The following is a 27,809-nucleotide window of genomic DNA, read 5'->3' on the forward strand; positions in this document are numbered from 1 at the left end:
AGCTAATAACCATGTCTCCTCTGCTTAGGTCAAGGGCAGCTTTTGCATTCCACTCAAAAGGCACCACAATTTGAGATGAGGAATTCAGAAGAGCAAACAGCTACGACAGTTTTACAGCGTCTGCTGCAGGAGCAGCTCAGATACGGAAACCCAAATGACAACCGTAACCTTCTTGCCTTACATCAACAAGCCACAGGAAATGCACCCCCTTTCAACAGCAGTGGGAGTCCAGTGTCTCAGAATGACGGGCTGAGCTCCCAGGACCATCAGCTTGTGACTCATGCTGCCCGACAAGAGCCCCAGGGCCAGGAGATTCAGGTGGACAACAGCATCATGGAGAAGCAGCTCTCTCCAAGACTTCAGAACAGTGAAGACCTCCCTACGTATGAGGAAGCCAAAGTCCAGTCGCAGTATTTCAGGGGCCAGCAGCATGCCAGTGTTGGGGCAGCATTTTATGTAACAGGGGTAACCAATCAAAAGATGAGGACTGAAGGGCGGCCCACAGTTCAGCGAGTGAGCCCTGGGAAGGTCCATCAGGATGAAGGACTCAAGGACCTCAAGCAAGGGCATGTTCGCTCACTGAGTGAAAGGCTGATGCAGCTGTCTTTGGCCACCAGTGGTGTCAAGGCCCACGCACCTGTCACAAGTGCTCCTCTGTCTCCGCTCTCTTCTCTTTCTTCTCAGCAGCAAAATGACCCATACAAGAACTCCAATTCCAATGATTTCTACAAAAACTCAGTGCAGACGCCTCCCCAGCCAAACATGAAAGGCATGGAGCACAGGGGGCCTCCACCAGAGTACCCATATAAAAGTATGTCCACCCCACCCATGAACTGCAAACCTCAGGACCCTGGGCATTTCTATGGTGATCATCGTATGAGCCAGCAGGGGAGATCTGATGGGCCTATGATGAGATATCAGCATCCTCCTGAGTATGGCTCTATCAGGTAAGCAGACTCTTAACTGCTTTTCTAGGCTGGCGGCTTTTAGCTTTGTAACAAGCAAAGCACGGTCTGTTTTTCCCCCTCATAACAGGTTGCCTTTAAACAAGGATCCTTTCTCTGTTGTTAGCCTGTATCTGTGGTGTGGTAAGATCATGATTTGCTTTCTGAAGGAGCCAGTTTTCTAGTTATATTGCTGATTGCGGTTTCATTTTACAACAGGGTGCAAAGCTGGGCTCTACGGTTCCTGGATCATGCAAGGGCCCTGCTAAAAGGCCAGGGCTGTAGCATGATTCACTGTTCAAACTTGCAGTCCCTTATTGCAAGAGTAAGCCAGGCTTTAATTAACCTCTTCCAGGACAATAGATGTTCAGGGTGTGGCCCATTGCCCAAGTATTTTTATATCAGATAACTTTGGAAAGGGGAAAGTGATTGCAGACAAGAACGATAAGTTTACCTGAGTTTCCAGCCTTCATATATCGAGGCAACGGTGGGGGTGGAGAATGGGGTGCTGTTTGTTCACTGCTTGTTTAGCAGTCGCTTTCTCTGCATTAATTGACATTCCAGTCTGCTCTGGTTTGCTCTAAACTGGATCCTGTTTGGGCCAACACTGACATCCTGGTGGGTGGAGCAAATCAAGTTTAATAAACCAGAATGAGAACTTTGCTTTAACCTACGTTGTCCTTTGTCTTACTCTATGTTCAGATCCAGCCAGTGGTCGAGCATTTTCTCTTAAGAGGGAATTCAACTTGAAATGTTCCAATCTAGTGGATATCCGCCCACCAATTCCTGCCTTTTTGCTTGAAAGATGATGTAAAGCAGAAAGGGGATGGTGGGGGGCAGGATGATGCGTGTGTGTGCGCACGCGTGTGTGTGTGTATACAGAAGGAAGAGACTGGCCAATATTCTTGCAATGGATTCAGACCTTTAGAGAATCTGAATCTTTTCGGGACCTTTCCAGCCCTATAGGGAGCTATTTTCAGACTTTGTTCACCATTGTTCATGATCTGAAATGACTTCAGTAGCATACAAGCCTGGTGAAAAGGCCCTTTGATCTGGCTAAGTAAATAAGAAAGAGGCCAGGAAAGGGGGAAGTAGGTTTTTTTTCCCCTCATTTTATTTTATTTTTTTGGCTACTGACTTCAGAAACTTGTTGCAAATAGCTTGCAAAATCCACAGGCAAGATGAGGCCTCAACTCTGTGCAAACAGGAAAGGGCAACCAGATTCTTAATGATTATCTCTCAGTGGGAATATACAATGTTACCAGTATCAGAGCCTGCCTGCTTGCTGTGTTGAGAGAGGTATTTGAAAGCATGCCAACAGCCAGCTTCTCGGTATGGGATGATTTTTTTTGTCTGTACTGGATGGATCTCAGCCACTAGAGGAGATTCAGAGGGGAGGAGGATGGAGGTTCAGTTGGCAAGTTTTCCAGTACAACAAAACAAGGAAAATGTGTGTCTCCAAACATGTATTGGGAATCTAGTGAGGTTACTTTTTAATCAGAGGAGTTGTGCAGAGAAGAGAGTTCCTTTGCATTGCTGAAACGGTGGAACAAATAAGACTAAACTTTTAGCTGCTAAACCATAAATTATGGAGCCCCCCCCTTTAAACAAACTGTCATTAAAACAGTAAGCCTTCTGTGCAATTAAACATACTACTGCAGAATGGACTGGGCATTTGAAAAGTGCACATCTTTTAAAATGGGAATGCTTTCTGGATGCCAAGCAGGGGCAATGGATGGCTCTGCAGCCTCATTCTGGAATTACACGAGTGTTTGTTTTTTGTCTTTTTTTTTCTATTAATATGGTTTTCCATGCAGTGGTATATGCATCTGTCAGGGTTGGTTGGGGGTGGGGGGGGTGGGAAGAGGGAAAGAGAGATTGCCTGCCTTACTATATGTAAAGGAAACAAAGACCCTTTTTTCTGTTGTTAAAAACTCCACCCACTTCAGAGGGTTTTTTCCCCTCATTGTTCAGTGGAATCTGAGGGTGACCTAACAATGCGGTCAGATGAAAACTTGTTGAGCAAGATAAACATTAGGGAATTCACAGCACTCTCACGATTCGCTCTTTGAGTCTGGGAAAGGACTGGCTTGCATGGTGAGTTCCAACCAGTCTGCAAACAGTTTTGCCTCACCTGCTTTTGGGTGGCGTGAGTGTGGCAACGTGTATACGTTGCTAACGGTGTTGCTTGAAAGTAAATATTGGACGAGCCAAGAACCCAGACTGACATTCCCAGGCTGTTTGGAAGTTGTAAGACTTCAGTAAGGGTAAAGTGAACCCCAAACTCGGCAAGCCTTGTTTTCTCTTTAGTATCTCTGTCGCACTTTGGTGTTTGTAGTAAAATATTTGAGCTTCAGGTGCCGTCAACAGGGCCCTTGCTGTGGGGATTAATCCCATGGACTTTGGTGGGACTGTTTTTTGTGAAGGGATTACTAGAGAATTGGTCCCATAATTAGCATAGCTTCTGTACACTGCATTTGCCTCTCCTGCTTGTGCTGTATCAAAAGCAGATGATAATCAGGTGTGACTAGGAAGTAGAACATAAATGCTTTGGTTAGGTTTCAGCTATTTGATCATGTGAAGCCTGCTCATTTTTTGTGGTTAATGGTTTCCAAGTCTGGGAAGGGAGGGCTGTGGGAGAAGGGAAGAACGATACTGCTCCAACTTGACATAGGCAAGAGAGGCGGGAAAGGCCAAGCTGAAACGGACATGGCTTAAAATATACAGGTAACCCCCGCTTAATGCTGTTTCACTTAGCGCTATAACGCTCATTCGAAGTTGATACCTGATTTCACTTAGCGCTCAGTGAGTTTTGTTATCACGCTCGTGGTCACCATCTTGGGTCATTACAAACAATTGCAGTCGCCATCTTGGGTCATCAGTAACTTTCGTTTTCGCTTAACACTTGTTTCACTTAACGCTTGGTTTTTCAGGAACCAATTAAGAGCGCTAAGCGGGGTTGCCTGCACTCCCAGTTCCATGGATTTCTGCATGGCTCGATGTATGCAGTGCATGCAGCAGACAGGCCTTTGTTTGCTTGGTGTTCCTATTCCTGCCCAGTATATCAAACCTCTGTGCCCTCATGGCTGCAATATTACACGACCATTTTAGTGGCAAGAGTGCTGACCCAAAGTGCCCAGTCTGCACCATCCTATATGATGTGCCAGGGAATGGAGGGAAGGAGAAGTTCTTTCAAGATATGGTCTTGGGAGCAACAACACCTTGAAGGTTGGCCTTCATGTTTAGAATCTCTTCTAGGAATTCTTTCACTCTTTTTTTTCCCCTGCACATAGAGCTTCTCATGTCTCCATCCTGGACAAATGTACCACTCAATTATATGCTGAGTTTACATTCAATAGGAATTATATATATATTATTTTACATAGATTGTGAGCTCCTTTTTGAATGTTTGGATTGCACCTAGAACATAGTGGGTGGTTGTGTGAAGCAATGCTCGTCTTATTACTATAATAATTATGTAATGATTATAATAATCTTTTATAATAACTAGTTTTAACACTGCAAAGCTATGTGGATAGCTGTAGTCTTTTATACAGGGATGTTTCTCTTGAATGCTATTAATAAAAGTATGGATGGCTCTGAAATGTCAAACAACAATTTGGGCTTCAAAAACAACAAGAATTCAGCTTTAAAAATTGTGAAATTTACATTGTGAAACCTCATCCATTGAGTTCCATGGTGTTTCTTTTCTGGTTTCTAAGCCTCTAGAGTTCACTCAGGTCAGATTCTCAAGTTTGTTTCCATAATTAGAAGGAATAGGAGATTTGCATCCTTTTTTAAAAGTGGAACTGTGATTCCCACATAATCTGAGGAATCCAAGAACTGGAGTCCAAGGAAAACACCAAATGTTGTAAGGTAAAATTGTGAGACTTGGCAACACTGAATACCACTTTGAACTTGTATATGGTGTTTTCCATATAGAGGTTTCAAAGCTCCAGTAAGGTTTGGAAATGTTATGGCTAGCTGTCACAGATTATGATGAAAGTATTTCAAGACAGGTGTATTCCACCCCTTTATTTGACAAATGGTATCCAAGGCACTTAGAATTAGGGACTCGTCTGAAGTCATTCATCTAGCCTGCATCAGAGCAGGTAATACAACCAAACGTGTCCAACTTCCAGGTCATGGGTTGAACGCACAAGACCAGAATGATTTTAAAAGGTTATTTATACTCATTGTGAAGACCTGCGCAGCAACTTGTCGTCATTTGGGAACTCGCCTGCTTTCGGTGCTTGTTTTGCCTGCCCTCAGGCTTCAGGTCATGGGAGGTAATGGTAATACTCCTCCCGAACTTTACTCCCCCCTGCAAAGTAACGAGAGGCTTCTAATCAAATACATGGCACTGAAATTGTAAACAGAGTTGACATTTCCATGACCTCTGTTAGGCTTGCAGCGCTAACCAGTCCCAAGGCTGAAACGCAGGCAGGTGGCGTGTGGCAGTTACGGTCGGGGCTGCCGGCTGTCTGCAGACTCGGGCAGACGGTGCTGCGTCCATTCACAGCTGGAAGGCTTTCCTCGTAAGCACGAGGGCTGCTCCCTCTGTCAGTCAGCATAGGTGGGTTGTCACAGCACCGTTCCTTTGGAAAGCACCGTGACATCACACAGAAGAGTATGATGTCACCTGGGGACTAAGGTCCAGGAACCAGTGAAGTCTAAAGCGGCAAAATTAGATCTTTATGTGCCGTAGCAGCTTCATAAACATAGCTGAAAGTTATCTACATCAGCAACATGCTTTTGCTTCTCTTTGGCATATTTTCAGTTTTCTGTGAGGGATCAGGACTCATTTTAAATGACCGCAAGGGGCTGCGTCCTCCTCCTCTTTGTAGTGGATGGAGAACAGGACTGGATGATAGGAAGATCCAGAGTTTCTCTCTTGACCGAACCACTGACTCAGCGAGTGACCTTGAGCAAGCCACTAGCACTCTTTACCTCGGATTTGAAAAGTAGCAAAAAAGAGCCCCCCCCCCAGCAGAGAAACAGCCAGACACTGCATCTGACCTGCACATTCCTGAGGAAATTAATTGCACATCTCCTCTCTCCCACCAACCCCTGAGAACCACATGTGGCATCTGACCTCTCCTGGGGAAACGCATTCCTTGCAATAATGTGGCTGGCAACGAGTAAGTACCGTAGTCATCAGAGGGTGGAATAAAAGAGACTGGTACTTTGCTGAAGCGACAGGGAGGTGTCTCTGGCCCCGTGTGTAGGGAACTTGAGAACCAGACTAGTGGATTTCTGACCCAGAGTCCTAGTACTGACATGTAACAAAAGCAGCCAGTCGTGTGTGAGCAAGGATAGAGCGGTAAATGTTTGTCGGGAGAGGCACAGGATGTGTAACCCTGAGACGGTCAGTCCTGTGCAGAGGCCCACAGTGTGTGACCTCTGAAACATGTTGCCAGCAAGATGTGATTAACACAGACGTTTCCTTTTTGGATGAGTACGAAGAGTTGATGCGTTAGTTCATTCAGCACAGCACAGGAAGGCCAATGCTGAGCACTCATGCATCCTCTGATAAGTTTTACGTGTAACCCTTTAGTGTCTAGTCCACAGGAGCGCTGGCTGTGGTCAAGAAGCGTTGGAGCTGGATTGGAGTTTGAGACCAGGCCTGGTGAATTCTGCAGTGCAGCAGGCTCAGGCCGGCTCCAGGGCCTGGCGCGACCATTCCCCTTGAGGTTTCCGATACCTTCAGCAGTGCCGGGCAGCAGCATGACAGGTGTCTTCTGCCTAGCTACACCCGACAGGAGATAGCAAATCCAGTCCAGCTGTGCTTTTGAGCCACAGCAATTAAGGGTTCAGTTACATCAGAAGAATTGGAAGACTGTACAGAATAGTAAATAGACTGCACTTGTGCCAGGGCCAGTGTCTGTATTTAGGAAGAGCCCTGGGTTGTGAATATGTCCTTGGAACTTCACATGTAATTTCAGGAGGACTCTGCGCATATGTGAGGAGGGAATCCTCCTGGTTTTTCCTCACCTTTTATTCCCTCCCACCTATCCAATAACACACATCAATATAACCTTATGGAGATTTTTCCTCCCTGACAGGGCATAGTCCTGAGTGCAGCTGCCAGTGCTTTTCCACATGCCAGTAAGTGAGGACCATGGGAGAACAGAGCTCTGACACTCACTCCTCCATGGGTGAGCGGACAGTAGATCTGCTGGTGATAACAGCACACCGGGAACTGAACCAAGAATCTCCAGAGTTAAAACCCTGACCTGCTGCATCTTGAGTTAGAGTTCTCCAGCTGTTCCCACAGCTGTGGTATCCTCTATGGATTGTGTGCAGAGGTAGATCTGTCAGCACACTCTCATCAGTGAATTACGCTCACATATTAGGGTGTTGGGAGCAATAAAGATGCCCATTATCCAGGGCTGAGAAGACTTCTGGTTCTGTATTCTAATCCTAACTTTTAGGTTGTCTATCACATCCTTTTACCTCTTTCCTTGAGCGAGGCTGATGGTCATTAGTTGGCATTTTGGTACACATCAGCCAACAGCAATAAGTAAGACTTGAGCTTACTCATTTAAATCTCTGTCCTGAATTTCAGAAGGATATTCTTTGTTGGCAGGGCTTTTGCTGTGGAAATAGTGCCCTTAGGTACAGCCTGACCCAGTCCATTCTGAACTGCCCTCAACTTGATTCAATTTACTTACAAAAGCAGGGAAAAGTGAACATTTAGAAAATAGTTTCTTCTCCTGCAGTTTTACAGATTTGATTTTTAATACATTGCTAGTATATTGTATATTGCAGTCATCCCTCTCCATCAGTGGATGAAATGGGTATCAAGAGTTTCTCTTACTGCCTCTGTATAAAATGTACTTAAGAACCATTAAGTTTAGGTTCTTCTTCTCACAGCTACTTAGTGATTTTTGGAGTTTGTTATGCAAACATTTTAAATAGGAAAAAATGCATGTAAAATCTTGCATGCAGGACATCCTGTCAATAGTCGCTCTATATGTACATGCATTCATCACCTCACTGTACTGTTTGGTTCATATGTAATTCTCTGCTGTGCTTCAGCTGAGCTTGTGCTTACTATTTCACAGGCTAAACCCCGATGTACAGATGCAGTTACAGCAGAGGCCACCTCACCATCACAGCCCAACTTCCTCCTTAACGTCCTTGGGATCTTTGACCTTACTACAGTCTCCACCACCATCCAGACTGTCTCCTTCTCAGCATCAGCAACCCCTTACTTCTAACCAGGGAGACTCAAGCCTTCTACCACGGACCCAGCCACCATTCATGTCAAATCAGGTCCATCAGGGAGATCTTTATCGACTATGTCAACCTATTCTAGGCCAGCAGCAGCAACAAGGAGATTCCTACTCACTAATGTCAAGAGCTCAGCAGATTCCTTCTCCTTATCAGCAGATGCAAGTGGATCCTTTTGCCATTGTTTCCAGGGCCCAGCAGATGGTGGAGATCCTGTCAGAGGAGAACCGGTCCTTACGGCAGGAGTTGGATGGGTGCTATGAGAAGGTAGCAAGGTTACAGAAGGTAGGTGTTGTATGGCCCTGAAAGTCTTCTCTGCAATTAAAAATCACTCTCCAGCAAATGACTGCAGCTGATTCAAGAGATTAGTTACCTGCTCTAGAGCTCTTCATCCTGTGTCAGTGGTGTCTTCAGCTTCATCCCATGATAGCAGTCTGTTGGCCTGTATTCAATGAGTAAGTGGCCTCAGTTCTACTCTCAAGTAGGCAACTGGCCACATTTCAATAGGCAGCCTCATCAGCTGCCTTAGAGAGGCTAGTGGTTTGGGCAGTTTTCTCAGCTAGAACCAGGACTGCAAGACAGCTGCAGGCTTGATGTTCTTATTATATTTGAAAGGCTTAGATAGTGTGGTCATGGGAGCTCTAAAGATCACATAGGCCAGCAACTGAGTTGGTGCCTTCAAAACTGGCTGACTAGACAGTGAGAGAAACTTGCACAGCTAGTTTCCTGTGGTGTGCCCCTGTGTCTAAAAGAAATTTGGACATACAGAGTTTTCAGGGTATAGCTGAAGCCCCAAAGGCAACACAAGGTGATGTAATCCTAGTTGTCTCCGTGGTATGAAGCTAATTGTTTGCTTCGTTAAACAGAGTCCACAACACTTGGCATCAAGCTGGCACATACATTTTCATAACTCTTTCTAGAATTGTCAGTAATACTTGCACCACTGATGATGCATAAATGTTGACAGTGGGGAGGGATACGACTCAGAGCTACTGCTGGGTGCTGGCTCCGCCTGGGCTACCGCCCTGCACCCCTCCCTCTGGTCAGTGCAGAAGTTGCACCAGGCTCCGCTGCTGCCAGGTCTTGGCTTTGGCTGGGCTGCAGCCCCGTGCCCCACCATCAGCGCAGAAATCTGGGAGAGGGGGCACGTACCCCCTGTGTTCCCCCCAGCATATTGCCAGTGACCTGCATCTGGCTGTGCCATGAAAGACTCGCAGAAATGACTTGTTGTCTAATGAGTTCACCAGCAATTAGAATGCAGACCTAGTGAGAATTGCCTTTACCCTGGAGCTGTAAGGGAGAAGTTGAGCACTGACTGTAGTTTAGGTGTCTGTAGGCTTTGAACTGTTCTTTGACCCCTGAACAGCCTGTGGGGCCCTAGGAGTTCCCGGCTGTTACAATGCTCTTGCTTTTTGTTCTGCATTTGAGTATTTCTGTCCACCAGTTTGTTTCCTATGTGACTTCTGTTCAGGTTGGTTTGTTCATTTTTAGGAAGGTTGCAATGAAGGAAGTGATTTAGTGAAATGTATGACAGCTTCCTGATAACAAAGGAACTCCCCTCTGTCCCCTTACCCAGCTGACTCCTTGCTAAAGATAGAAATGGTGGTGTCTGCTTCTTGGTAGATCCTTACTGCCAAAGTGACATGAGACACAGTCAGCTTGGGTTAAGTGGAAGTGAATTATTTTCTGTCTCTGGTGTTTAGCTCTTTCCTTCAGAGAACAAATTGGAGGCTTTACCATGCAAGACAGACGGACTGAGGAAAGCATATTTATTGTTAACAGATCTTCATTCTGAAAACTGAAGACCTAATGAGACTGAACCCTTTTAGTTTTCTAGACTATATTTCCATTTTTTCAGTGCCAGCTCTGGATTGTTAAGCCCATAAATGAATGCAGTCTAGTGAATCTCATCAGTAAGTTACAACCTGATATTAGTATTTTTTGGCGCAGCTTTATTTGTAAGTCAATTTTCCTGCACTAATGAAAAGTGGTTAGAGCCAGGCCTTGGAAGACTGAGCTCTAAATCTTTATTCCTTGCTCTGTGAGATCTGGGATACATTGCAGTTTACTTTGGCCACAGTTTTACCTCCTTGGTATATGGATGTAATCATGCTTTACCTCACTTGAGGCTGAAAAATATTTATTCATTAAAGCACTTTGAGAACCTAGACAGAAACACATATCTTAAGTGCCAGGCATTATTGCTCATTAAATCGCATGCTTCCATTTCCACTGTAGCTGGAAACAGAAATTCAGCAAGTTTCAGAGGCCTACAAAAACCTAGAAAAGTCCTCCTCTAAGCGGGATGCCTTGGAAAAGGCCATGCGAAACAAGCTGGAAGGAGAAATCCGCAGGCTTCACGATTTCAACAGGGACCTGAGAGGTAAATGCATATCATTTCCTTATGCCTTCATGTTGTACTTGACTGGTGAGAGTTTTGCTGCTGGACTTGCTTGTGTTGGCCGACACTTACAGAACATGACATGATGCACCAGGTATTCTCAGCTGTCTAGGGTTGTCAGCGAATTGCTTTGGACTTTAGAAAGGCGAGGTTTGGTTGATTGCTGCAGCATCTGATTTCCAGCCTCTCTAATTATAAAGGTGGGGGAAAAAAAATCCAGCCAAGCCCAAACTAGGGCATAACATTAGAATTCTTTATCATGTTATAGCTAATAAATAGGGGTGCACCTATAATGATTTTTTTGGCTGATACCAATGGCCAAGAAAAGCCAATTACTGGTAATGTCAATTTTGCTTTTATTGGTGCTGATATATGAACCAGTATATTGGTGCATCTCTGTGAATAAACATTTTAAAATATAATTGAAAAACACTCCGCTGACTGCCCATTCTGCATGGTCTTTTTATCTCCTATCCTGCAACCCCTCCACACCGTCTCTCAGACAGTCCACTCTTCTTGCAGTTTCTCAACACTACTTATCAGTGGAGGCAGCAATTTGTTCTGGTCCCGGAGAAGAATGTATCTATTTCTAGCTAAAAAGTTGCAGTAGTGCAATGGCTGGAAATTGAGACTGGCATTGAATGCGGTTTGAGTCTAAAATGATAGAGAGAGAAAGCCAGCTGTGTCTTTAGGGGCATGCAGTCAGAATAATTTAAACTGCTTTTTCTGTAAACACCTTCCAATTCTCCTGAATATCTTCTGCTTTTGCTGTCCTTTCAGCCTCTAATTGTTTAAAGCCACGATCCCTAGGTATTGACAGGGGAAGTGTTTTGAGTTCCAGTCTAAGACCATGCAGTACCCAATATTAAAGCAAAAGGTTTCATGTAAGGGTTGTAATAAACTAAATCAGATATTACCAGCAGGTAGTTAATAAGTTTCATGGATTGATAGAATCTTCTGTTAGAGATCTAACGAGACAAATATACACCTGCAATTGGGGCAGTTAATTTTTCTGAAGTCAGATAAGGCATCAGAGACATTAGTGATTTTTATTTTTCAGCTTATGTTCCTAGATTTAATGGAAGCCTTAGAGAGACTCTCTTAATTGCATAGACAAGCCTTCTAGAACTCATACAAAAAGGGTATTTTCTATAGGTTTCTCTAGCCCTCTTGTATAAGCTTCCCAGAAAATTATCTCCCTTTCATAGACTTCTATGGAGCGATTCAGTACATTTGTAGAAACATTTAAAAAAAAAAAAAAGCTCACTGCCTTTCACACTTTGTTTTTTTGGAATAATTTTTATACCCTTTTTTGTTTCATACCTTTAGAATACACCAGAATGTTTTTACAAGAGCTTTGAATGTTCTGATTATAATACTATCTGCAAATTTCATGCAATTTCATTTCCCTCTGATTTCAAATCTTCTGATTATTTAGAACTAAAAGTGCTGAGCACTGAACTTGTTTTTGCAAGTGTCCCCAGTGGATGCAACTTACAAAGCAAGTTCAAAAAGTTTGCCTGAAAGCTTTTCATTCTTTGTTGTTTCTCCTCTTTAAAAAATTCTGCAGAGCGTATGGAGACAGCCAACAAGCAACTTGCAGAGAAGGAATTTGAGGGGTCTGAAGACAATCGGAAAACCATCTCTCAACTCTTTGCACAGAGTGAGTCAGACGTTCATTGTGGTCTAGCTAGTAAAATGCACCACTCAGGTAAAAATGGAGTACTGTCATGCACCGTAGAGAGAGGTAGGTAGCGGCATTAGTCTGAAATCAGGCAGAAAGTAGGGTAACTAAATTGGAGATGTGTAGCATATGCTTTCATAAGCAGAGTGCTTACTTCATCACATGAAGATCAGCCTGTCTTATCTTGTGCTCAGCTGTTGTGGTGAGGAGGGCCATGTAAGGAGGTGATAGTTTGAAACTGCTAGTGGAAGAGGAGGTTGAATTCAGGATTTTCCTTCTATCAGTAAATAAAATTCATTGAATGACACGTATCAAGTGGAAAGATTGGAAAACGAGCACCATTCACCTGCTTTCAGCTCGTATGCGGCTTTTTCTGTACGTTTCTTTAGCCCTAGCCGGGGAGGACCTTAAGGCCTTCCACCATCTACTGAGTCTGCAGCTCAGCATCTATTTTGTGGCCTGAAGATGCACTTTGTGTCTGTCCTTCACGGTTGAGCAAAAGTGTGGAGGAGGCTGTGGAGGAGCTGAGTTTCAGCAAGAGGGCTTTAGATCCCCTTAGCTCTTTTTTCTCTACTTCTTATTGCCACAGTTTTTTCTGAAGTCCCTCATTGATGCATTTGGTTCAGTGAACAGGCCAGTAGGGAGGACTCAGTAGTTTAAAAAAATGGGGTCCTCTGCATAGCTGTCTGGGCAGAGATACTTAAGGGTCATGACTTCTGTCCAAAGCAATGGATCCACCACAGGGCAAACCAAAATTACAGGTAAGTGATTTTTGCCTTTCCCCTGTACTGAAATATCTTGAGGTTTATGACAGTGAGTCAACCTTCTTCCTGATTGCTCAGTGCACTCCACCCTTCTGAAAGAGCTCACTATTTTCCATTATATAAAAGATAATGTTTTAAAATTGAGGGGGAAAAATTGCCACAGAGAAATGCATGTTCCTCAGGTGTAGGTTGCAGAGAGACCCTAAAATGGAGGGACAGGGCAGTGCACCACATGGGGGAGAAGCTTTCAGTGAGCCCCTTCGTGCAAGCAATGACCTTAGCTTATGGAAGTTCTCACCAAAATTAATAGCAAAACGAATCAACTTTTACAGCAGCAGCATTTGGCCACATACATGTGAGTTTGTAGACCACACTCCTCCAGGCCTGTACAAGCAGGTAGTTTAATACCAGGTGGCAATACTGTATCCCAGTGCTGTAGGAAAGGCCCATACCACCACTTACTGTGCCTCAGGGTTTCTGCCTGCAGAAGCCAGCTCTAAAAGGTGCCTTCAGGTCTTTCCCCTTGACAGAGGCTGATCTGGGGTTATGCTGAGTTGGCAGTCTTCATCTTGTCTGCTCTGGCCAGGTTCCCACTCTTCCTTTGCAATCACTGTTTGGGCTGTTTCAATCCTCTTGCAGAAAGGAGTTTGTAGTTGCTATGTGCTATTAGGGCTTTGCACTTGGCTCTTCCCAGCAGAAGAAAGGCAATGTAACCCCTCTGCGCAGCCAGGAGCTGGTTCCTGTTTTTCAAGCCTTCCACTCCTTGTCCTCATTCCTTTGTCGTGGGATATTAAGTTTTTGGAATGCAGTTTCTCTGGTGTCATCAGTGCTGGGTGTAGATTGCTCTGGGGAGTATTTCATAGTTATGTATTCAGTAGATGAGTTAATGCTACCATTGCAAGTGGTTTGCAAGAACTGCTGGGAATGGCAGCAACTCCACAGAGGACGTCTGCTCTGCATTCCAGCTTTGCTTGTGGGCTTGCTTACATGTTCGCACTGGTTTTCCTTGTCCTTATGTTATCCCATTTATTTTTACTAAAAGTAGTTGCTTTGTGAATGGAAATGCTTTAAGACACTCACAAAGTCCAGGTGTTTTGTGGGTGGCAGCTTGAATGGACCAGACATGTTGCACTGAATGGATTCAGCCTTATCTATTCTAAACTCCACTGTCCCCATGTTGAGGACCTCCACTGCCTACTGAGCACATGTGCATGTATGTATCTATACTTGCTCCTGGCCTTCTTGGTAATGGCTAAACCTGTACACCATCCATTGCATGACATGATATTTTCCAACATAACAGATCTGCTCAAGCTGCAACGTGAAAGAGTCAGGAATGGTATGAACCATCTGTCTAGAGGTCTGAGGAAAAAAATATGCATTAAATTGTGTCAAAGAGCATTTCCTTCCCAAGGAGAGAAAAAAATAGAAACTCGAAGTCCAAAATTACAGTCTGGCATCTTTAGGTAACAGTATTGCCCCATTGCTAGCAGCATGATCTTGTGTCTGGCTAGTCGCTGTGTTGAGGGCTAAGCAGTCAAGAAATAGCCCAGCTACAGACTGCTTCCTGAATGTGAGGACTAAGAAGGACAGTTAAGATAATCTAGTCCAGCCTTTGGCACAGCATAGAACCTGGACTGAATTTCTGCATCAGGCGTTGGCTTTAAAAAATTGACAAGGGGGTTTTCAGTACAAGTGAGTGGGTTTGTATAAAGCTTTGGAGAGAGAGAGAGAGGTGACTTGTGATCTCAGAGTACGGGACAGTCGAAGCACTGATGGCACAGGTCCACTGCTTTACCTGGAGGCAGCAGAGAAGAATTTTATTGCTCATCTCTCAGAAGAAAATGCCAGCAAAGGGGGCCAGTCAGCATGGTGCTTGTATGACAATGACGCTGACCCACCAGTAGCTGAACTGACATGGACTGGTTGGGTTATTTGTGTTTTTACATTGTTATTATTGAAAACAGGCTTATCATGGGGAAGCGAAGCAGAAAAGCAAAGCCTTGCAATAAAACCAGACAGCTCTATGATGTACCTTTGCTATTGTCTACTCGCTAACCTGGGGTGTTACCAGCTTCTAAGGATATCAGCTTTTCTCTGACTTTGATTCTGTTAGCTACAAGTACAAGGCACCGTGTCCCAGTAGCTATCTAGCTACGTAGGTAGGACACAGCCTAACTCAAGGGTGTCAAATGTATGGCCTGTGGGCTGGATCCAGCCTGTGGAACCACTCTATCCTGCCTGCTGCTATGGGAAGTTGGGGTGTGGTCTGCTACAGAAAGGCAGACATTGGCAGGAGGAGGGTGAGCAAAGGCTGGTGCAGCCCTACTGGCTTTCCATCCACTCCACCCATCACCACTGCTGTTGTCCTGTCTCCTCAGCTGTGAGTCCTGCCACTGTGTCACAGGGCATGCAACAAGGGCAGCAGTTCTGGTTCTGGCACAGGCACATTGTGGGATCTGGAGCTGTCTCTGCTGCAGCCATGTGCCCCGTGTCTGAGCTGGAACTGCTACCATCGCTGCCCCTGTGCATCATTGCCTGGAACAACCCCATGCCACAGGCTGGATCAGGCCCAGGGTATGTGGTGAGTTTGACACTTCTGACCTAACAGAAGCTATTTACCGAAAAGTCCCTCTTTTTCATCTCTGTCTGTAGTGCTCTCTTTGCCCTCTTTCTTCCCAGAGATTCATCTGGTATTAGCAAAGGTCCCATCTTCCCTTTGGGCAAGTGGTTGCCTGTGAATGCAGATAATGGTACACAGTGGCCTGGGAACTCCTCTCTACTGTGGAATTTATGGGAATGTCCCACTCATATGAGTCTGGTCAGGGAAGGCTCTGTTCATTTTGAGATCACATCATGTTTCCCACTCTATTTTTATATATATAGATAAAGAAACACAGAGGGAGAAGGAAAAACTGGAGATTGAACTAGCTGCTGCACGCTCAACTAATGAGGATCAGCGGAGGCACATTGAGATTCGAGACCAGGCCCTAAACAACGCGCAGGCCAAGGTGGTGAAACTGGAGGAAGAGGTAAGCTCACTGGGGGAGTATGTCTGAGCGTAGCTTAGTGTATGTATTAATGAAAGGGAATGGGCAGTGGTCCACCCTTTGCAAAGTGAGTGAGAAATATGCTCTCTTTGAGAGGTTTAATTTGCACTGCATTGCATTGCCTTGGTTAGTTACACTGTTTTAAAAGGTGTTCAGATAAGCTGCAAGTTTATATTTGCTTGGAAAAGCATTCTTCATTCTTTGGGCAGCCTCACTGCATTTGCCTCTTGTCTTCATCATCTGTTAAAACAGGTTTGAGCTGAAGTCCCAGATCCAGTTATCCCCTGAATTTGGCAGAAATTCAGATCTGGACTCAGTCTTATAAATAATAGCAAGTGAACTCAGCTCACACATTGCCAAGAGTTCTGTCAAAGCTGTGTTGTGAGTAATGTAGCTCTACAATAACTTTTTTCCTCATTCATATAGGCTGGGTCAGAGCCTGGCTGCTCTCCTCCTCCTCTTGCCAGGGAGAAGGACAGGGACAGGGACCGGCCTTTTCCCTGCTTAGCATGGGACCTGCCTTGTTCAGAGGTTGTCTCTTTGACTTTCACCTCTCTATGCTCATTGTCATAGCATCCATCCTTCTTCCTTCTGCCCTCTCCTTCCCCTCACTGATTCCATTTCCCACCTCCAACAACCATTGCCTCTGCCCTCCTCTTGTATCGTGGAGTCTCTCTGGTGAAAATCCTGTGACCAAGCTGGCTTTCTCCACTACAGAATAGTCTCTTCTTGTTCAGTTTGGTCATTTTCTTCACTAAACAGTTCTGCTACTCTGACATTAAAGTAATACAGGGTCCTCAGTCCCAGTGTTTTTACTGCTTTTGCTCACTCTTGGGCCTCCAGGATTCTGTGTAGAGTCTTACCAGTTTCTTCCAAGAAACAAAATTGATAGAAGGAGATATGAATCTGTCCCTCCCCTCCACTTGCCTTTGCTTCCTTCTCTTCACCTATCTGAAGTGCAGAAGTTACTCACCTGGTGTCCTGTGACTTCTGCACTTACTCAGCGATTCCATCCCATCCTTGGATCTCACTCATGCCCATTCCTCTCTCCCCACTCTCTGTAAATGTGATTCAGTTTGTCCCATCTTAAAATACTCCCCCTTTTGTCCCCTCATGTCTTTCTGGCCATCTCCCTTTCATCTCAGTCTGGAGTTCCTCCCCCCAGCTCCATCCATGACCTGGTCCAGTCCAATTTTTGACTCCTTACGCTCTACTGAAGCCACATTAACCAGAATTTCTTATCACCTCTTTCTGGCCAAAGGCAAAGCATGCATTTCATCCTCCAAGGCCTAGTAAGCTGTCTTCCATGCCATTGACCCTGCTCTTCTAGAAATCTTGCCCTCCCTTGGCTTTTGTGACTTTCTACTTTCCTGTTTCTTCTGTTTCTCTAATTGTTCCTGTAGGATATCCTCCCTCCATTTTTTGAGTAGGTTCCACAGAGTCCCCCCCCCTTTTATTTTCCCCCTTGTACACTTTCTCTCCATCATAGCTCAAGGAATCGGAGACCTGTCTGATGAGGGGCTTTGGCAAGCTCCAGAGAGTGTGGGAGGAGAGGAGGACAGAGATCAACAGGTGAGGAGTCCTTTGGAGACCAAGGAATTTAAGTCTTAGGAATAGAGAGGGACAGGGCTGTGGATCATGAACTCCCCTCTGACAGAGAGGGTGCTGCTCCTTGATAGGGCTGAAGTCAGTCTGTGGGACACGGTGAAGAAAGCTGGCCCTACTACAGCAACACATATGCTGTACCTGTTCTGGAGGAGAGAGTGCAAACTTCGCATGAATGGAAAACACTAGTTGAACTTCTCCTAGAATTGTGTTCAGCTCCAAAGTGAGAGAGACTTGGTTTTGTTGCTCAAAGGGCTGGAGAGGTGGGCTCTCAAAGAGATGGGAAGAGTGGTGACTCTGTGAGGTTTGGCAGGGTGGAGGGATGAGAAGCTGTTAAGAATCATGGACCAAATCCAACCCTGAGTGAAGCTGGCAATCCAGCAATATCAGTAGAGCTGCAGCCTCTAATGCCAGGTGTGAATTACACTTTGCTTACATTCAGGAGACGGAAGGAGACGAGCTGATTTATGAGAGCAGTGATACAGTTTGGGTCTGAACCTATTCAATAAGCTTGAACCTGCAAGGTACAGAGTGCTCTGGCACCAGTCCAAAGGCTTAGTCACCTAAATACCTTTAAAAATCCAGTGCATGCTTTGGTTTTAGCATGCAAATCGTCTCCTAGATGTCCACAAGATGGCTCATATACTCAAAGGTTCCTGGACCAGGGCCATCAAGTTCAGCACCTTGCAAGCTTGAGCCCCTAATTGAGCTTCTGCTACTGCCTCCCTTACTGTAACTTCCAAGCACCTAGAGACAGTAACCCATAAACATGGACATGCTGTATTGCAAAAGAGCCCTCTTGTGTATGCTCAGGGGATGCTGCCATCTCAAAGTATTTGCCTACTGTCCTTTAAAAAACAAGATCCAGAATATACATAATGGTTCTTTTAAATATACACAATGGACCTCCACCATTGTGAATGAAAAAATATAGTCTTGACTGCCTGAGGGTTTGTGGTGGCTTTTACTCCATCTTTTGCCTGTAGTCCCAGTTCTACAGGAAGTGCCACCCTTCCTGTTGTAGATAAATATGGAAGCTTCTCAGTGAGAAAGTAGACACGAGCCTTCTAGGAGTCTGCTCTTTTTGAAGATGTGGGGGAGGGAATGGGAGAGAAAAAGCCACTCATTTTTGTAGGTCTCAGAAATCACTTTTCAGGGAAGCACTTAGGATCATGAAAGCATTTGTTGCCTCGGCATCAGACCAGGAAAGCTGCTCAAATCTTTTATCTCCCCTTTCAATAACTTTCTGAAAGAAGGCACAGGAAACTGTTCAGTGCCCAGAGTACAACTTAAGGAGAACTCTAAATGTCAGGCTATGATTTAATGGTATCCAGTGACCAAGTTATCTGAGCAATTTGTCAATGATTTCTTTTATTCCCGTGTGCTTCACTCAAATAGCCCGTCTGCATAATGGTCAGGAATTTCCAAGTTAGTGCTTCAAAAGAGGGTGGGGTTGGTTACACTAACATCTGGCAGAGGCAGTGGTTCAAGGCCTGAGGGATGGCGTGTTTCAGTCGTTGCATCCTGTCGTGTGGGTTTTTCAGTTTTTCTTCTTCCTTTTGGGCTTCCTGCTCAGCAGATTCTCATCCTGCCTAATCTTCATCAAACCTTTTCAGATACCCTTTACTCCAGTTTAGATGAGGGCTAGAAATTGTACCGTTGGGATGGAATTTAAAATTTTGCCTTAGAATCAGATTTATTGGTTTCATTCCACTACTAGCTTACTGCCTTATGTAAGTCTTCTAGTCTCTCTATATTTGTCACCTGTTTTGTATGTGGGGACGTGGTAGCATGGGATACCAGGGCCCGATCCCATGGGGCTGGGTGAAGGTAACATGGGGCATTGGGGCCCAAGCTAGGTAGGTGGGGGCCTGATCCAGTCTGTAGACTGGTCCCACGCTACTTATCTGGCCCTCAGGGCTGAGCACCACTGGTTTAGAATATAAGCTACTATTGAAAGTAAAGTTTAGGAAGTGCTGAAGTTATTTCTGAAGTAAGGGCATGATTGGGGGTATTTAAAAGGAAACTGAAAGCAAATGTGTCTGCATCCACTTGGTATATGTCTGCATATGTTGTATGAGATTTCTTATTTCTACTTCTTCATGATAGCCTTCTCCCCCAGGAATGTTTAATTCCATTTTTGCCTTTTTCACTTCAGATAGGGAGAATACTAAAAAAACTTCCTCTGCCAGAGGGGCCTTGCTAGGACCTTGAAAGAGGAGCTTAATAAACAGTATTAACTGCAGCTCTCCCTCCTCACACATTAACTGAGCCAGTATTGGTCCTGCACTTCCAGCTGTGAGATGTAGGGACAGCTGTCAGTCGTGCGTTCATTTGTAAATGCACAAACGGCTGAGGGCATGATGAGAACAATGTTTGTTATTAAAGGAAATACGGAGCTTCACCTTTCTATTGTGTATTTAGGTTAGGTGTTTGGAAGTCCCTTCTTTCACTTGGTAGGTAAGGATTAATTTTTAATAAAGGGAAAAATATAAATGCTAGCATTTTCATGTACATTTAGGGCCATATCATGCTATCTATGTAAGCAGACCTCATTGATTTCATGGAGTCTCTTAGTAAGTTTTATAAGATGACCAGCAGTTTTGTAAAGACAGGATTTTCAAAGGATCCTAGCTGCTAAGTTGTCAGTGCGCTGCTCCGTGCTGACCACTTAAAATGTCTGCATGTCTGCCCACTTCATTTAGGTGTCCGAATGGGAGGTAGTTTGCAGAAGCGTTGAATAGAAGGAGGAAATGGAAGAGGTGGAACTGAGTAAAGCTTTGTGAAATTGCTCAAAGAACTTCAGTGTTTTTCTGTGGCCACGACAGTATTAAGGGGAAAATGTACTTAATGTTAAGGACGTGGCTGGCATTAATGCCAGACTCCAGGCTAGTGGAGTTTCTTGCTTGATGTTGGTTCAAAGTGATCAAGTTGTGTTGAGCATTGAATCTTGCTGGAAAAAGGGCAAGTGTTTTGTGCTGACATTTAAGATACCAAATGCAGAGAAGAACAGGCTGGTCATAAAATAGCCAGCATATACCAGTTAGCTTAAGTTGGTTTTTTTTTTTCCTTTGCTTGAATGCCTGGTAGAGACTGCTGAGGGAAAATGTTAACCATCGCTGTGCTGTATGGGATCACAACACTTTTTTCCCCCAGCACATCAGGACCAGGGGAGGAGACAGTTTGCTATACTAGTTGGAACTCCTGAATCCTACTACTGCCACCGACTTGCTGTGTGACTGCAAGGAACTTCTTAAATTAACCTGGTATATCCTGTTCACATCTGGGTGTAGGATTTGCTCATTTCATTCAAGTTGTGCCAGACTGCGTGGCTTAAAGCTCTTTAAGATACAAAGGTATTACTGAAGTGCGAATATGGCAGTATTAGCACAGGCTGGCTTATTGTGTGCTACTTGTTAATCAAATCAGTAGTTCCTTTTTAGGTCTCAATAATAGGTGTCATTCTCAGTACAGTTTCACAGTAATCATTAAATCAGCATCATAACAAATGTTGTTTTAGTGGACTATTTAGCCTGTTCCTCTTTAATAATGTCTATGTGCACATTTTAGGCATGTATGGAGAGAAGATGGGGTAGATAAGTTTCTCTTTATATACATATAAAATATGCACATAAACATGCACATACTTTACATGAACTGAATACAGCTGGCATCTACTGTTTATTCTGTGTCATCTCAAGGATGTCTTAGAAAACAGAGAGCCCTTTTTAATAGGAAATGCAGATTATTTTTTATTCTCCGTTTTTATTGCTGTGTGTCTACCTGTTAGTAATTTTCCGGAGGTGGCTTTGAGGACTGTAAACTTATTTTAAGTACAGATGGAGAGACCACATTGTGTCGCGTATCCAGGTTGTAGCTGTCAGAGGCAAAAGGAATCTACTTGTGGTAGAGGTGATCTCTTTTATTAGACCAACTGGATTTTTTCAGAAATATTTTTTCAAAAATATTTTTGGCACTCTCGCTCAGGGTCTACTCCTTAGCAGGACAGCATCATCAAATCACTTCAACCTACACTTGAGCTCTTCCCAGTGGCCTCGCTGGAACAGAACGCAGTCGAGCTGCGGTTCACAGGAATCCTGCAGGAATATATTCCAAGAGGGAGAGGTGGATTAATTGTGCCAGCTCTCTTCTTAGTACATTTGGGCAATAGCAAGCAGATTCCTGGAGAGAAGCACATTTTCAGCTTCATCTGAACTGATTCAGGTGTAGGAGAAACTCGGAGAGAATTAACACATGCAGGAGAGATTTTAAAACAAAAAACACTTTGAAGACGTCAAAATGGTGGTGGGAGGGAAGCAGATGTTGACAAGCATTACAAATATGATGTAATAGCATAATTCAGAATCAACAGGGTAATGGCTGGGTTTTTCCCAAGCCTGGGAACATTTCTGAATCATTGCAAGTTATTCAGGAAGTCCTTATCCAACTCCTTCAAGTTGCAGCAAGGGAAATTTATGTTGGATACAAGGAAAAATTCTCACGAGGATGGCAGTAAAACACTGGAACAAGTTACCCAGGGAGGTGGTGGACTCTCCACTCTTGGAGATTAAGACCCCGGGTAGACAGAGCTTTGGCTGGGATGATCTAGTTGGGGATGGTCCTACTCTGAGCAGGGGTTGAACTAGTTGTGACCTCCTGAGGTCCCTTCCAGCCCTAATTTTCTATCATTCCTTGCTGTGCACCTCCTCTGAGGAGTTGTGCTTTTCTTCACAAGAGAGGAACATTTCCTCTCTGTGGAGGCTAATTCCAGGATTCCCAAAATGACTCTGTATCCCCAGTGTTCTCCTGGTATCTAAGGACCTGCACCATGAAAGTGCCTCTGCCCTGCATGCCGTTGTTCCTGGTATCATATACATAGACTCTCTTTGGTTTCTTTGAAAGCCTTCTTCCAGCACTACCCCTGGTGCTCCAGAACCGTGCTAATCTAATTACAGGGAATTTGGGCTCAAAGAGAGCGAGTCTGAATAAAACAGGGGAATGATACTCATTTGGCTCTTGGAATTTTTTCTTCTTACTCTCTTTTGGGGAGTAGCTGTACGATCCAGCTTTCTGTGTTATGAGGGCGACACATTGTTTTTCAGTGCTTTTGGACTGCATGTTGAATCAAATGCTCTCTGTGGTAAAAGCAGGTGGCCTGGTGACTGGCATTGCTAACGAATTCTCTGCTCCCTGGGAAGTGGGTATTTAAGCATGCTCCCCTGTGAAGAGCATGAAGGGCTAGTTCCTGCTTGCTGCAGTTCGGTGCATATATTTGTTTTAATTTTATTCCTGTATATTTAAAGAGATGGATCCATTTCCCTCTGCTGAGAGCCTTTTAGTTCAGGGATTTTAATGCATGGACATTTCCAAGCAATAAAACCTTCTAACTCAGAAACAGATTATTCTTCAGGATTTTCTGGAACAGCGTAGCTCAACATGCTCTTTATTGCACTGAAACCGCCCAGAAGTCTGCAGGAATACAGTCTTGTTAGTAAAAGAGAAGAAATGAGAAACTCTCCTTGGATCAGGAGACCCAGGAATTTTAGGGAAAACAATTGGTTGACTTTTAAAATTGTGTGTGTTCTGTATCCCATTAATGAGCAAGTCCCATAAGGACACGTGGGAAGTTCTGCAGCAGCACTTGAACAAGAAAACTAGGGAGCAGAGGGTTATTTTGCAGTTCTTTCCAGAGGAAGTGGGGGATGGGAAGACAGCTACACTTAAATGGTTAAATTAGACACTGCTGCTACAGTTAAAACATCTGACGGGATTAAAATTGGGTATCTGGGGATGATTTTTTCAAAGCAACGTGGCAGTGAAATAAAAAGGATTTGTATGGTTACAAGCCTACACATAGTTAGAACTGTATGGTGTGCTACAGAAAACAGTCTCTCCACAAAATGTGGTACTGCGGGGACTCTGCAATACAGCCAGCTTTCCTGACCTGTAAGCAGTGTTGCTGAAGCACTTTGTTATCTTCTGGTTTAAAAAAGCTGCTGTATTTATTGACAGAATGCCTTGCATTCCCCTCCCCAGGAAAGGTTGGTTACTGTAAGTAAAATGGGCATAAGATTATCCAGTTTAATTCAGGATCCTTAAAAAAAAAAAATTGCCACTAGAAACATCACTAGATCATCATTAAAAGAGTCTGCTAAGAACAAAGATGGGCATTTGCTTTTGTGCTGAATAAATTCATGCCACAATAAAAGAAACCACCAGAGTATCCCTAATTGGTTAGAATTAGCTTCTGAGGGGTAAAATGTTTTGTTGGCTGTGGGTACAATTTTGGAATGACAGATTACTTGGGCTTGTGAGGCAGAGGCCTGCATTGGTGGTAGGAAAGCGCACATTAAATGTCTAGTTCTTCCTGCTGGTTCTTTTTTAGATTTGCAGATGTTACGAGTCTGAAGTCATAGCTACTTAGTTGCCAGAGTTTCCAGATCTTGGTGGAAGGGAGAAAAGGAGAAAAGATCCTGGTCTTGGCATCTTCCTAAGAGCTGGAGAGAGCTGCTTGGCAGAACACTTCCTGATTGAAAGGCCACTTGCAGAGGAAAAGAGTCCATCGTGACCTGCTGCCATCTTCGACTGGCAGATGTTACGATGGCCGTAGTAACATAAAGCAAGCCAAGTTTTTTTGTCTTGTGCTGGGGGGGAAAGAGTGGGGGTTAGGTACAGTTAGGGACAATGAAGAACAAGCCTTAGGACGCTGCTCTCTCTCATTTTCCCTTTTGTTTGCCTGCAGCATGCTGGCAGTGTTCAAGAAATGCTGTTTCTAATTCCAGTCCCAGAGAAACATTCTCAGTTTATATTAATAAAATCCCTATGTGCTTGGCTGCAATCTTCCCAGCCCTTTTTATGTGGAGGACAGATCCCTCTGAAAGACAAAACAGAACTAGAAAATCGGCAGTGAAACTTCTGTGGGAAAGTTCTGGTTCACAGCTCACTGCTCCGGGCTGATATTCATAGAAGTTTAGTCGGAGATGGAAGAAGAGCTCTTCACTGTGAATACAGGATAAAATTACTGTACTCAGTCAGTCTAAGAGACAGTATGGTACATTAGAGGGCTCAAGTTTTGTTCAAGGGTATGTAAGGAGCTTTAAAAATGTACCTAACATCTTTGATTTTGTTGCACAAAGGTAGATTTGAAGAGTTTCTGAGTTCCCTCTGTAGCTAAGCTCTTTCAAAAACAATCTTATTTTCTTATATTAGTAATCCATATTTGACATGGAAAGGTTAAATGAAGATTTTTTTAAAAGGAAAAAAACCTGGCGTGATGAAAATCCACTGAACAAGCCATGCCTGTACGTTGGGTTTGGTGCATCAGTGAAACATGTGCAGGCAGTGCTAACGTTGGGTAACCACACTTGTATTGCAAAATTTCACCTGCAGGTTTGGCTCTTGGGAGCACTTTCCAAAGTGAATGTCTCAGCCAAATTTGTGTCCTAATTCTTTCTTTGGCTGGGCTCTTGGTATGTGTTGACTGTAGGCCAAAAAAAAAGAAACCCCACAAAAAACCACCCTGCCAAAAAAACAATGTAATCCACAGGCATTCTCAGATTTATTAATTATTGAACTAGTAAGTGTTTGCTAGCCACCTTATTTTTCCTTTTAGCAGGTGATCAGCTGATTTCTTTAAGTAATTTTACCTGTGGCTTTAGAAAATATTAGAGATCTAGGATGTCTTTTAGTAGCCCCAAGACCTCTCATTCATTTTCTTACAATAATTAGGAGAGATCCTGATTATTACTGATTTAATTTATTTAGCGTAACGCTCAAATTGCTTTCCTTTTCATTTTGCCAGGCACTTTATTACACCGTTCTCTGAATTTTTACAAAGAGCTTAACTCCAATGCAAAAAACAATGGACCAGAACCAGAAACTCTGGGGTTCTGGTTGTGGCCGTTCTGCTGATTCACTGCGTGAGACCTTTGTGTTGTCACAGAACCTATTTGAGCCCCTGTTATCTGTAAAATTGGTATAGCAGTATTCACCTTACTGTGAGGATCTAGGGTCAAATCTAAACTGTCCATAATGCACTCTGCTGGAGAACTATCAGTGCCCTCCATAGCATCTTTCATGTAACGTTGCATTAAAAAGGTCCTTGCTGCTCATGATCCAAGATGGTTCGAAATCATGGGCAATCAAGAGGTAGAAATATCCACCTGCCCTAGCTGGGAGCTCTGTGCTTGGATTACTCACCCATTCCTGAAGCTTGCGTAGCACAATTGCTGTCTCGGGAGAAACCCCCTCTGACAGTCACATTGCATCACCTTGCCAGAGGAAGCGTCTGCTGATGCTGCTGTCTGGTTCAGTGTCTGGAGCAGTGCTGTAGCAACAAAGTTTGGTGCCTGGGGCAAAGCCTGCAGTGGCAGCCCTCCCTCACCCCATGCACAGATCCAGGGGGCACCCCCCCCACGCTTGCCCAGGAGTGCATGCAGGAGTGGGAGTTGCCCTTCCCCTGTGCCTGCTCCCCCCAAAATGAGCTGTTCACAGCTCCATCCCATGCCCCGTCTTGGCTGGACGGCGCCTGTTGATGTCTCTTCATTTCGGCACCCGGGACAGTCGCCCAGCTCACCCCCCTTGCTATGGCACTGGTCTGGAGCTCACCTGGTGTCTCTGTTACGGCTTAGACAAGATGGACTTGGAAAGCAAAAGTCTTGAGGAGCATGTGATGAGATTTTGTTGAGGGAACTGTGGGAGGGGGAAAAAAAAATCAAGGAAACTTGTCCTTGCAGTAGGGGCTTCTCTGCACATGGTGTTCTGACTCCTCCAGGGCCTCTGCCCTGCCTTCACAGTTGAAGCCGAACTAACAGCCATTGTGTTCATATATTTTTTCTTTTGGCATTCATGTGTGTAGCTGTGCAGGAGGCCTACTCTGTGCTACAACCGTTACTATACTCAAGCGCTTTAGACAGAATTAGGCCACAAGTATGTTTTAACATGGTGTTGTGACATTTGTATGGATTGAAGCACACTAAAATTTACTGTAGACCACTGTAAAAGGCCAACATGTTGGGACATGGTTTCTTAATGTATATAAAACATGGCTGCTCTGAGAAAAAGCCAAACCATATCACAGCATGACCCTTGAAGGCCTACACAGTCAGCCAAATCATTTGGCTTGTTATGATCTCTGATTTGTGCTTTTCACGAGTGGTAGAAGCCAACACTTCTTGGAGCAAATGCTTCCACTCTTGCAATATTGACGTATATTTCTAATGGTCACTGTGAATCTACAACTTTGCTCATGCTCTTCAAAATTTCCACTTAACTCTTGAGGTGGCTGGCCCATAACAGTGGACACTTTCAAACCAGTTGCTCCATCTTGTCATTGCCAGTGAAAGGGGTATTGCAGGCACTATCCTGTTTTCCTGGAGGCATTGACAAAACTGGGCCTTGTGACAGTAAAGGCTCATTTTACTACAAGCCTATTACGTAAAACTGCTTTTCTCCACATATTACAGGCTGTATTGAGCAAATGCATTGTGCCAGCCATGTGCTCGGAAGCAGCAGCACTCATTCCCAATGTTTTGCTCGTGTATACAAATATTGTCATTTCTCTGTTACCACTGTCTGACCCGGTGTTTTGAAGTTTGCAGTCTCTAAGTGCACATGCTCTGTTAGAATGGACTTCGCTTACAGACACCTCTCCCATAGCCCCAAAAGTGTTTGTAAAGAAAATGACATTGCTAAAATATTTAGAGCAGGGTAGCCTGCAGACTTTCTGGTCTTGTCAGCAGTATTACAGAGCCCAAGACAGTCTTTCAGCAGTTCTTTCAGGTCATTTACAGGACTTCAGAAATGCTTTGGTAAGTAGATTTTCCTCAGTTGATCCAAACAAGGTATGACACAAATGTTTTTGAAAGAGCTTTCCAAATAGCTTTGCCTAGTGGGGTTGTCTTTGATGTGAAGTGGAGCATTAGCAGTACAAAAAGCCTCTCCAGGTTTCTAAACTTCTCTTCTTAAGAAGTCTGTTCTGTCCTCACAGAAAATAGCTCATTTTTGTACTTGGCTTTTCTACTGGCGATTCAGCTCCTTCCAGCTCCTATTTCTGCAAAGCACTCTCAAGATGTTTGTCATGGATTGGTTTGGTTTGAAATCCATGGGAATATTATATGTAACCTA

At 44.2% G+C, this 27,809-nt stretch overlaps 1 protein-coding gene across 2 annotated transcripts in view; it reads left to right on the forward strand.

Moving 5' to 3' along the window:
- The window catches only part of AMOT (angiomotin), a 77,870-nt gene that overhangs the window by 34,880 nt on the left and 15,181 nt on the right, over nucleotides 1-27,809 (forward strand). The window contains exons 3-7 of one of the 2 annotated variants that reach the window (XM_019540386.1): nucleotides 29-947; nucleotides 8,012-8,465; nucleotides 10,419-10,563; nucleotides 12,152-12,244; nucleotides 15,916-16,061. In XM_019540386.1, coding sequence (XP_019395931.1) covers nucleotides 76-947; nucleotides 8,012-8,465; nucleotides 10,419-10,563; nucleotides 12,152-12,244; nucleotides 15,916-16,061 — 1,710 coding nt within the window. In that variant the 5' untranslated portion in view covers nucleotides 29-75. Of the gene's footprint in view, nucleotides 1-28; nucleotides 948-5,929; nucleotides 6,086-8,011; nucleotides 8,466-10,418; nucleotides 10,564-12,151; nucleotides 12,245-15,915; nucleotides 16,062-27,809 lie in introns of those variants that run through there. The other variant, XM_019540387.1, reaches the window with a different exon arrangement.

The sequence above is a fragment of the Crocodylus porosus genome, unplaced genomic scaffold, assembly GCF_001723895.1.
Source record: "Crocodylus porosus isolate Cpor-Errol unplaced genomic scaffold, CroPor_comp1, whole genome shotgun sequence".
In the NCBI taxonomy this organism is placed as follows: domain Eukaryota; kingdom Metazoa; phylum Chordata; order Crocodylia; family Crocodylidae; genus Crocodylus; species Crocodylus porosus.